Genomic DNA, 12,091 nt, shown 5'->3' with positions numbered 1-12,091 from the left:
TCGGCACATCAGTGTCTGCCTTTTATTTCAAAGCAAGGATATGTAGCTATTATTCACAACATTTCAGTAAGCGTAATAGATGATGGAGGTTACAATTGGTAAAAATTACCTAATAAAACACCTCTCGATCCATTGTAAAATAAATTCCACGAATCTGTGACATAATTTCAATACTTGCACCCCAAACACCTTCACTTTAGGACACAACCAGGTAGAATAAAAAAAGAAAAAAAATGTTTCCTTATTCCATACCACATCTAAAGCAGAGGGGGGAAATAAAGACCAGATAACTTTGGATGAACATTCTATTGACCTTACTGGAAGAACATTTGTTCATACCTTTAAGAGAACCTTGACAGAATCTTCTGAGAATGTTCCCTTTTAGCTGGGTATTATTATTCTGTACACTCAATTTATATTAGAATAGCTTTTAGTATGTGAGGAACAGACTGAAACTAAATGTTTCCATCCCACTCGAGAACTTCTGCAGTCAGTGAGTTTGTGAACCAGATCAGTCCAGTTTGTAAATGAATCATTCAGTCACATTTGTGAACCACAACAGGCAGGTCATTGAAAGAACTGACTAAAAATAATGATTTATAATGTCATATAGGAAGAAAAAAAACATTATCACGACCCTTTGGCCTCAACATGAACTCACTTTCTGACTATGTATTTTTCCTGCATCTTCCAGCACTATAAACCAGAAAATTACAGTGGAGATTTGTTATATTACAAGTTATCTTATATAGAAGAAGGCAAGATCCATGAACTGAACTGCTCAGCTCATGTCACCCATCAGACACTTCAGCTGAGCGTAGCAGAGGTTAACGTGAATGCTGTGACATCAGCTGGGTCCTCCCCACCCACACCTGTGAGCTTGATATGGAGAGGTGAGAAACAGTTGATTTATTTGAGTTTTGTTGGACACAGAAAGTGTAGCACCCTTAACCTCACCTGTATGAGGCATCTACGCAATCTTTGTCTAAAAGAAAGTCCTACATTTCTCTCTTTGTGTTTGTTTCACAGATAAACCAGCTCCCATGATAACATATTCAGTTCCAGCAGCAGGGGGCAGTGTGCTTCTAGCATGGAACATGTCTTATTACACTGAGGAAGTGGAGGGCATTCTGGGTTTTGTTGTACAGTGGCAACAAACCCCAGCGCACTTAGAATGGAAGAGATTAGGAAAAGACTATAATTTTACATTGCTACAAGGTAAGAATTTAATTTTTCAAAATCCAGTTCTATTGATCTTAAAATCTAAGGGTTAAATTAATTAAAAAGGGTTTGAAAAAAACAGTAGCCTATAATATGTTGTGTAGATTGTTGTAGTTAATTTAATGATGTCCAGTATGTTGGCCAGTAAGTTTCATTATAAAGTCATTAAACAAATCTGAACTCGCAGGTCTGCAAGCCGGTGTCCTGTATAACATTTCATTATATGTTGAAGAAGCCAGAGGAGTTTCAGATCCTGCGTTTGTTCAGGTTTATGCCAGGGAAAAGAGTAAGTTCATGTTTATTTGTTTGATATTTGAAATTACAATTTAAAATAACTCTTTTCTATTTGAATATATTTTAAAATGTAATTTATTCTTGTGATGGCAAAGGAGAATTCTTAGCATCATTACTCCAGTCTTCAGTGTCAGATCATGATCCTTCAGAAATCATCCTATTATGCTGATTTATTGCTCAAAATTCCGGTCACTGACTGATGCATCCTGGTTGAATAAAAGTATTAATTTCTTTAAAAAAAACCTGACTAACTTTTGAACGGTAGTGCACATAAACATTGTACAAATACATAACTGTTCATGTTACACCTCTTACAAGTGTGGATGGTTACGTCTCAGGTTACGACTGTAACTCTGGTTCCCTGAAGAGGGAACGAGACGCTGCGTTGAGACCCTGTGGGAGCGCCCCTGCGTGATTGCGTCATGAAGCACCTATGAAATCAGTCCAATGGCGTGACGGAATGTCATGTGACGTCATAGACCAGGAAGCTATAAAGCACCCCTGAAAACAGACCGCGCTAGCTTCTGAAAAGCCAGAGCAAGTCGATCACAGGCATGCAGGGAGTATGGCAGGGCGAAGCAGCATTTCGTTCCCTCTTCAGGGAACCAGAGAACGAATGTCCTCAGATATGTCATCCCAAGACGATTACTGCTGAGACTACTACAGGAACCAACCTCTCGAGACTGGTCTCCTGAAACGGATGACTCGCAGGAAATGACCAGACTGACCCCTCTTAAACCCTCCTTCTGCGAGTCAGACACTAAGACTAGAACTCGCCGGAGGGCACCGAAGGGAGATGGGCACTATATAATGAGGTGTTATCCATTTCCCCCCCGGGAATTCACCACTTATTTCCTCAGAATTAAATGACTCCTCAAAGATCAGATGAGCATATATTTAATTTCCTTTAATAAAATACCGCTAAATATCAACCAGACAAGTAAACACGATCTAGATGAAAAGCTGAATATTATATTAATACAGACATCTAACTCATCAAAGAGATCAGATGAGTACATATTTAATTTTCTCAAAAATGAAATGCAGCCAAATATCAACCAGACATGTAGAAACGGTCTAGGTGAAAGGCTGAATATAGTTTACTAATATAGACTTCAAATAAGAAGAGTATTTAACATTTAATTTAGGCCTAATCAAATTAAATGCAGCCAGAACAAGCAGACAAGAATGGTCTGAATGACAGGCTGAATTTTCATATTATAATCTCAAACAATAAAGAATACATAATTAGTTGCACACAATCATAAGAGTAGAGAGAAAGGGAATTTCAAATTCAATCAATACAAATTAATCATTGCGGACCTATTATCTACACGCTTCAGCTAAAGCAAGATGAGCCACTAGATTATTATTGCAGATATGCAGACCCATAGTCTAAAATTGTCTCGGCAAATGCGCAATCTGAGCCATTAGATTCTTAGAGACGCAGACACATAATCTATGCGCTGCCTCGGCAAACGCGAGATATGAGCAGCTAGATTCTTATTGCAGACCCCGTAATCTACTCGCTGCCTCAGCACATGCGAGATCCGAGATCGAGTAACAGAATCTTTATAGAGGGTTTTCACTACACATCATCAATCTGGAAGTCGGCCATTTTGGAGGCACTGAATGTAAACAATACCAATGAACTGAATGGACTTGCATATTTGGCTGATTATTGCTGCTGAAAAATGTTCGTGTTTTGGTCTGTACTAATCAGTCACACCGGGAAAAAAACATTTCGAGTTCTACAGACTGCCAAAAGTTAAAGAGAAGAGTGCAAAAAATGGATGAAAGAAGGCGTTTGTGGTTGAGAGAGGCACAGCATCAGCCACATTTGTAAATTAGGCATTGACTATGGCTAAAATGTTGACGTAAAGTAGTTAACTATGGCTACATTTACACTGTCAGTCCAAATCCGATTATCTTAAGATCTCTTATCTGCGCCGGTTTCAACATATGTTTCAAAAATAATAATTTTCTGCTTGTCCGGCACTTTGCAACAACACAGCCTTGTTTCGGCAACGACTTTCAGCATGTTCCCTATAACAACGTCTGACGTTTACATTTTACGTGGCGTGAGAAAGTCACATACCACGCGAAATCCGATCAGACTGAAGTGGATTTCCTAAAAAGTGATTTGAATAGGATTTCATACCACATGACATATGGATGTAGCTTGAAACTGATTTCATGTGCTTTTTTTGGACTGACAATCTGAACGTAGCCTATGTCGGGATAAGAAATAGAAGGAAGAATAGCGGTAAGGGCTAGAGAAGCTAGCTCGTTCGGATCTTTACCACATATTAACTTTTTAGTTCGTCAAAAAGTCGTTCTCTATATGATTTGGCAGCTTCCATGCGTTTTCCCCGTGGTTTAAACATCATAAATTAGTGTAACAATGTGTTCAGTAGTAAATAAACTTTGCAACATGCTGTTGTTTATATCCGAGTATCTCCATGGCCGCGCATCCGGGTAACTGACCAAATCGTGACGTATGTGCAAACCCTCTATTGCAGACCTGTAATCTACGCGCTGCCTTGGCAAATGCGAGATCCGAGCCAAAGAATCTTTGACTTTCTTCCCTCGAGAAATAAGCCAACAGGAGCAGAGCTAAAAACTCTCGATAGTGCATATGTTACACGTCGGGAATTTATGAACGAACACCGTCAGCCAGCCCCATTTTGCTAGAGCTGACCGTGCATACTCCACTCCCAAACAAACAACACATGAATCGCATGTCCCCACTCGTAATGAAGCGAGGGCAGGGACGAACACACGATCCAAAGCTGTTTGCTCGCCATTATACTCCTGTCTAGATTATATATATTTATATATGGCGTCACATGACGTTCCGCCATTGGATTGATTTCATAGGTGTTTCATGACGCAATCACGCAGGGGTGTTCCCACAGCGTCTTGACGAAGCTCGAGTTCCCTTGTAAGGGGAATTAGTATTTTAATTATATCTGACTCTTTTAAGTTATAAATTTGATTAACAATATTACAATTCCTTAATTTAGTAATATAATTACTATTTACTAATATGTTTTTAAAACATTTTCTTACAAAAGAACAATAAAAAACAAAAAGTATAGTAATAATCCCTTCTTTCCCTCGAAATTGCCACAAGAGGGCAGTAACAGAGAATTTGTCAAAAGTTAGTCAGTTTATGGGTAAATGCAAATAGTTAAAGAGTTTATATCAATTGTCATTGATATAAAGAGTTGTTATATCTGTATAAACAGAGTTGTTATATCAATTTATATCAAACATTTTGCTATTCAGTGATTAAAGATGCACTTAATGCACCTCTTTTGTTTTTTTTTATTTTAGAGCCTCTATCCGGTCCAAATGTATCAATTACGACTGTAGGGAAAAAGCAGATTTTGATCCAATGGGACGAGCTCGCTCAAGACATACAAAGGGGATTTATCAAAAACTACACCATTTATTTCCACAGACATAGAGACGAGAGACTTATTCAGAACCGTAAGTAAAACAGTTCTTTGTGAGTGTGTTAACTTGGGCTGTGGTTTATGTCTGAATGTGGCTGAGGGGAGGAGTCACGTGGTTTGTACACGGAGAAACAGAACTTTTTTTTTTTTTATTATTAACACTTTCTCGACATAAAAGCAATGTTTTTTTTTGTTGTTGTTGCTGTTTTTGTTTTCAAAACACCTCAGGTGTCTTTAACCTCACCCCACAAGTGATGCAGTGCACCTTCATGCATTTAGCACAGTGGAAAGACTCTACCTGTCTTTGGTTTGAGACTCATCACTGTCACACCCACAGCTTGGCAGCAGGGTTTTCCACCATTTACTGAAAAAGTTCACATCCTATTCCAGTAAACCCACTCCCCTACACTTCTACATTACAGTTCTAAAACAGAGTGTGTTCTGAGCCAATACTGCAAATCATTTAATGTAAATAAGCTGTGAAAATAAGTCTAAAATTGATTTTGGAAGCATCTAACATGGGAACCACTTTTTCGTTTTATATCTTGTTGTTGCATTGGTGAAATATTCTTAAAGAATAATATTATACCAGCCTAATCCTAAACGGATGGTTTTTTGCTGGTCTCCCAGCCTGGACAAGCTAGTGTTCAGCCAGCTGATCTACTAGCCTCACCAGCTAAAAACTGCCCAAAAACCCTTCTAAAACCAATCAAGAGGCCAGCTGGACCAGGCTATTTAAGATTTTCTTTTAGAGATATGATTTACTGAATTTAAATCATATACTGATGCAACAACATCTGAAACTGAAGACCAGCTTAGCCAGGCTGTGTGAAACCAGCAAAAAAAACAGCAACAAAAAAAATGTAATCAGCTAAGACCAGCAAACCAGCTTAGACTGGTATGCACAGTTTTATTCAGCAGGGATATGCACTACTGTTTAAAAATGTGGGGTCGTAATATTATCTTTTTGAACAAAGTCTCTTATGCTCACCAAGGCTGCATTTATTTTTATCAAAAATACAGGAAAAACAGTATTGTGAAATCACTGTGTACTATATTTCAATGTGTTTATATTTTAAAATGTAATTTATTCCTGTCATATGAAAGCTGAATTTTCAGCACCCATTACTTCAGTCTTTAGTGTCACATGACCCTTCAGAAATCATTCAGATATGCTGATTTGCTGCTCAAGAAACATTTATTATTATAAATGTTGGGCTTCTTTTTGTGGAAATCATGATGCATTTTTCAGAATAAATCTTTTTAAAGAAAAATACTTTTAACAGTAGTCTAGGCTAGTTCCACCAGTTTATGTATATATTGTTTTGCTTTGCCAGTAAGGCTCAAAAAGTTTTTTTTGAAAATCCAGATGACTTAAACTTGATCTACTGCAGTTTGTTGTATTTATGGTAGTGTTGAGTTAATATTTTATTATTGCAAGAGAAAATAAAATGTCTAAGTGTTGGAAAAAAGATGTCACTCTCAAAGGGACAGGCCCAAATGTCAGATTTAACTGAAACTGAAAACTATTCATTGATGGGCCTCACATGCTTAGGACCATGGCAGATGACTTTCAGTCTCTGCATTTATTTAAAAAAAAGAGATATTTGCGGTTAAAATTATTAGAGAGAAAATTGCGGTTTATATATTATTCATCCCTGCTGTGCACCATTAGATGCATATTCACTACAGTGAATCTCTTCCTGTCTTCTATGTTATTTCTGTGCCGCCTTGGTGCTACAGCTCGGCTAGAGCGAATGAGACCTAGCAGCTATTCTTAACATGTGGCTTCTGGCATGACAGGAAGTAGAGGCAACAGCGGAAAGCATGTGGCTATGTAGAAATGTTACTGTCTCCAACGTAGCTTCTCTAACCAAGCTGTTAAACAGGCATCAGTATCTAAAACATGTCTGTTATGATCCTGTGGTGTAACAATGATGTCAAAAAATGCAGAAGAGAAAAAGTACATAATGTCTTTAACTGTGTTAAATATCTCCACCCTGCTGAACAGTTCAATTTCATGTTTCATTCTACAGAGTTACTCTTAGGCCTTTGACCCTGAATCATGAAACCGTTTAAAGAGAAACTGTCATCTATGTAGTCTTTGCTAAAACAAATTAAACTAAGAGTGATGCAAATGAATGTTTATCTGTTAAAAAAAAACATCCAGGAAGAAACAGTCGTCATCTCCTCATGTTTTGTGTGTGCTCTGCTTGCAGAAAATGTGCCTTACACATTTCCTAGACGTTTGAGTTGGAAGCTGCAGTGTCCACAGGAATGTTTCGATATTCTGGTCTCTGCATGGAATTCTGCGGGTGAAGGGCCCAAAGGAAAACCTGCCACCTGCTGTTGTCCCATCAAACTATCATATAAACCCAGTTCAGACAAGACAACAGGTGCATTCTCTAATGAAATAGATGAGAAAGGTCAATGATCTTTAAAACCTAGCATTGTACTTTGGCTAACTTAGCTTTGCTAACTTTCTCTCGAACAACCATTCTTCCAGTAACGGTAATAAAATGTTTGTTAGCTGGGGGATTAAATATGTGGAGAAACTCTAGTTCACTTCAGAATTAAAATTTCCTAACAATTTAGGCTGTGTGTCCACCACAGCGTTTTTAGCCGGCTGAAAACGCTGGACGCTCTGCTGAAAACGCATAGCTGTGGGCGCTTGAGAGCGTTTTGGCAGCGCTGCGTTTTTTCAGTTGAGACGATTCGTTGCTATGATACAGAATATCCGCAGCACAGTTTACTTGTAACTGATTTCGCAGATAATTTTGTTTCATACTAAAAATGTATTTTTCATCCATTTTGTTCGGTTAGCTCTGCTGGTTGATGTCGTTGTACAGAAAGAATGTTGTGACAGTTGGTCAGTGTGGTATTTGTCCCGCCCCTCCTCCACTGTGATTGGACGGCTGTGTAAAAAGTGACAGTAATGAGTGCAGCGCAACTTTTACCCAAAGTTGAACATTCTTCAACACTCGGCGACCAGTAAAAAACGCTGAACGCTCGGCGCTTGAGCGTTAAATACACGCTCAGCGCCTCGTTACGCTCATGGCGTTTAAAAAACGCGGCGCTCCCATTGAAAACAATTAGAATTTTACGCCAGCTGCGTGAAAAAACGCTTTGGTGGACACACGGCCTTACTCACCCCCACATCATCCAAGATGTTTTTGTCTTTCTTTCTTAAATTAAAGTTTTTGAGGAAAACATTCCAGAATTTTTCCCCATATAGTGGACTTCAATGGGGTACAATGGTTTGAAGGTCCAAATTGCAGTTTCAATGCAGCTTCAAAGGGCTCTACCTGATCCCAGCCGGTGAATAAGAGTCTTATTTAGCGAAGCGTTTTCTAAAAACGTTTTAATTTTCTAAAAAAAAAGAATATATACTTTTTAACCACAAATGATCGTCTTCTACTAGCTTTGCGATGCTCCATGCATTACTAATCATAGACTAAGAAAAATAAATAAATAAAAGGTAAAACATTGATGATGGATGATATTGAAGTTGGCGGAGAAAATCTGGAGTTTTTTGCCCTACCCTACCCTTTTTGAACCGGAACAAGCGTGACCTTTCAACGTGATTACGTAGCGTGATTTTTTTTCCCAAACCACTTCAGCGGAAATCCCGCCCTGCAGCCGATTCTAAAGTTTTCATTGGTCATGTCAATCACTGTACTGATTGCCTACACCAAACACTGATCCCTAAACCTACCCGTCACTGTAACCTAAACCAATGAAATCGGCTGCAGGGCGGGATTTCCGCTGAAGTGGTTTGGGAAAAAAAATCACGCGATTACGTAATGCATGGTGCATCGCAGAGACAAGCCTTCGTGGTCAAAAAGTAGTTAAATGTTTTTTTTTTTTTTTAAATGACTGATCGCTTCGCTAGATAAGACCCTTAAGCACCGGCTGGGATCAGGTATAGCCCTTTGAAGCTGCATTGAAACTGCAATTTGGACCTTCAAACCTTTGTACTCCATTGAAGTCCACTATATGGAGAAAAATCCTGGAGAGTTTTCCTCAAAAACCTTAATTTCTTTTCGACTGATGAAAGAAAGACATAAACATCTTGGATGAGGTGGGGGTGAATAAATTATCAGGAATTTTGAATTCTGAAGTGAACTAATCCTTTAAATCACATTAGTTTGACCACAATCAATTACAAGCATATATATCTTTACAGAAAGGTTCTGTAGAGGTGTTTTTTAACAAAACAGTATTTGACAAAAAGATGTGAAGAGTGTTGCTATATTGAAATATAAAAATTCTGTCATCATTGTGTACTCATATTTATGTTGTTCCCCTGTGCTGCTTTCTTTTGTCTGTGGAACACAAAATATTTTGTATTAAGATATTTTGTTTTTGTCTAGTCAAAGTCATTGAGATCCAAATCAACACTGGACCCCACTGACTTTCATTGGATGAGCAAAAAACCCTGAGACATTTAAAAAAAAAAAAAAACCTTTGTGTTCCAGCGACGAAAGAAAGTCATACTATTGCTTTAAGAGAATCAGTATGAGGTTCAGTGCATGTTTTGACTACAATATTACTCATTGTGTAGAGTATGGGTTAGGACTGCATACGGTGCATACAGAAGACACTGAATAATATTCATGCATTATATTCATGCGTGATTTCAAAGATATTATAAACAGTTAATGCAGAATTGTTCCGACAATACCATTTCTTGTAATGTGTACTTTCCAGGTGGAATGATAGCTGGAATTTGTTTGGCTGCTGCTGCTCCTGTAGTGATCCTCGCCAACCTGATGTACCTGAAATGTGTGCGGCAAAGGTGACATGCTGAACTAGGGGGTTTTGATGTTACTAAGTCTTTGCACTTTCATTTGTGCAAGTAGTTTCACAATGTGGCTCATGCTTGCAGTCTTTCATAATGTTACAGTCACAGCCAGTGTGTAGTGGAGAGTTCAGAGCAAATTGTTGTGATACAACAATGGCCATTTTATTTAAAATAAGCTTACTATATGAAGTTAGGTGAGTGTTTGTTTGTGTATAACTTTTATTTCTTAAAAAAAATCTTTTTACAGAATGATGAAAATGTGCATGTCCATGGGAGTATCTTGGATTTTTGAAATTTTACCGAAATTCGATAACAGCAATGCTATAAAACTACTAAAGGTAATTGTTTATTTATACAATGTCATTTTAGATCAATGAGATGTCAATGAGATCTTGTGAAGTGGGTTTGGTCAGTATCTCACCAGGCTGTAGGGATTACATTACCGTAATTCAGGTAGGTCAGATACATTGTGATCAAATGGGAAAACAACATTTTCACTCTTCTGAAGCTGTCGTCCATCTCCAATAGAAAAACATACTGAACTTCAGAAGGTCACTGAACCTTAACATAACAGCTAACATACCAGGCATTGATTGTATTGTCAAAAAACAAAAACGTTCACACACACACACACACACACACACAAAAACAGCATTCACAAATCAACTGGATGAGCATAATGAGGAGGTGTCCAGTTTGGCAAGGGTACAGATAATCAGTTTTTAAAAAAAACACATTATGAGGCACAGTAGCAGAAATGACATGCTTATGGATGTCCTCAGAATCTGTCAACAATGAATTTTGATTGTACAATATTGTAACAGGAGATTGCCAATATTCACATTTAACACAATAACAGGAGTCATAAGCCTTCTACAATGGCTGAAGTAAAACAAATTTTAAATTTTATAGAGGCTTTACCCCATGTTCATGCCTGTATTATAGCTCAATAATGACTATGAAACATGCTGTTTGTAATTGAGTTTAGAAAAGAGTGTAAAAGCAGACCACACTGTCTAAAACTATCATTGACATTATGCAGTTTTGTAAAGGTAAACATCGAAATACCTCCAACATACTTGATTATACTCAGTGCATTACAGTTATGATATGAAATTGCACCTGTTATTGCAACTTTTATTAGACATCGTCTTCATACTGCATCTCCATACTTACCAATACCTTTTGTTCCCTCTTAGGATGACAGCTATGGCCCCTGGGGACCTCTTTCTGGAGACAGCGATCCACCCTTAACTCCCATTGAGGAAGTCGATCCGTCTTGGGAGAGGCAAGACTCTTATCCAACTGTTCTTCACGTCACAGAAACGTCCACGACAGACCTGATTTGCATTGATTCTCCTTATAAACCTCAGTTATTGACCGCTTCACAGAGGAATGAAGATGTCTCTGAGACTACAGAGGAAGAACTAAAGGATGAGGACCAGTTCCCTTTGTTGGTGTCTCCATCACATCATGACTTCAGTTGGGATTTAACCTGTATTCCCGTGATACATGGGCGTAGCTTCTTAGCCATGGATGGAGCACTCGGATCCTTGGGCGTTCTTGAAGGCCTCCTCTCTCCCCCTCAGATAGCTTCCATGAAGGATGGTAGAGTGGGAGAGAATGAGTGGACTGTGGGAACTGGAGATGTAGGGCAGAGCACTTTCACAAGTCAAACTGTACTACCCATTGACCTGGAGAGCTGCCTCAGACAGCCTGTCTTTAATTCCAGCCCATACTCCCCACAAGTGCTTTGCCCTAGTTTTTCAATTCCTGAAGAGGGTTAGACAATCTTTTCAACACGTTTTTAAGAAATATCTTGCGGGCAAGAGTACGGCTGAACTGAATATCAGCATGGATGTGATTCTGCGGTAAACACAACCATATTTAAGCACTTGTATGAGACCATCTTGTATATAAGCATTAAGGTTTTTTATGATTTTACAGCAATGATACTCTATTTTCTGTATATTGTCTGCACTTCATCTAATGTGTGGCTTTAGTCAGATGCATATGAATCACTTTGGTTTCCGCACACAAGTATGTTGTATGTTGCTGGGTTATTTTTTCTTAGTAACTTCTTCCTCTTGAATACTGTTTTGATACAAATGAAAAGACACACAGCAATCAAATTGCACTTTTTTTGCCTAAATAATCATTTTGTATATTTTTTTTTATATATCACTTATGTACAAAACAATAAGAAACTTTGGGAAAAGAAGTGCGCTCAACTGTTTTGAATGTCCGCTTGTATTGTACTTTTTTAACTACTTGCAGATATAATATTGAAATAAAAGGCCACTGTTCCGTC

The 12,091-nt window shown here is 38.2% G+C and overlaps 1 protein-coding gene across 19 annotated transcripts in view; it reads left to right on the top strand.

Annotated features, from left to right (window-relative positions):
* Positions 1–12,091, top strand: part of il23r (interleukin 23 receptor) — a 26,200-nt gene extending 14,109 nt beyond the window's left edge. For 18 of the 19 annotated variants that reach the window (XM_077198523.1, XM_077198516.1, XM_077198532.1 and 15 more), the window contains 8 exons: positions 695–893; positions 1,030–1,218; positions 1,409–1,507; positions 4,855–5,010; positions 7,196–7,372; positions 9,687–9,774; positions 10,028–10,118; positions 10,980–12,091. In XM_077198523.1, coding sequence (XP_077054638.1) covers positions 695–893; positions 1,030–1,218; positions 1,409–1,507; positions 4,855–5,010; positions 7,196–7,372; positions 9,687–9,774; positions 10,028–10,118; positions 10,980–11,567 — 1,587 coding nt within the window. In that variant the 3' untranslated portion in view covers positions 11,568–12,091. The remainder of the gene's footprint in view (positions 1–694; positions 894–1,029; positions 1,219–1,408; positions 1,508–4,854; positions 5,011–7,195; positions 7,373–9,686; positions 9,775–10,027; positions 10,119–10,979) is intronic. The other variant, XM_077198536.1, reaches the window with a different exon arrangement.

Source organism: Siphateles boraxobius, unplaced genomic scaffold (genome assembly GCF_051911475.1).
Source record: "Siphateles boraxobius isolate OS27281-9 unplaced genomic scaffold, OSU_SipBor_1 41, whole genome shotgun sequence".
Lineage (NCBI taxonomy): Eukaryota > Metazoa > Chordata > Actinopteri > Cypriniformes > Leuciscidae > Siphateles > Siphateles boraxobius.
This window is presented reverse-complemented; position numbering and strand designations above follow the sequence as displayed.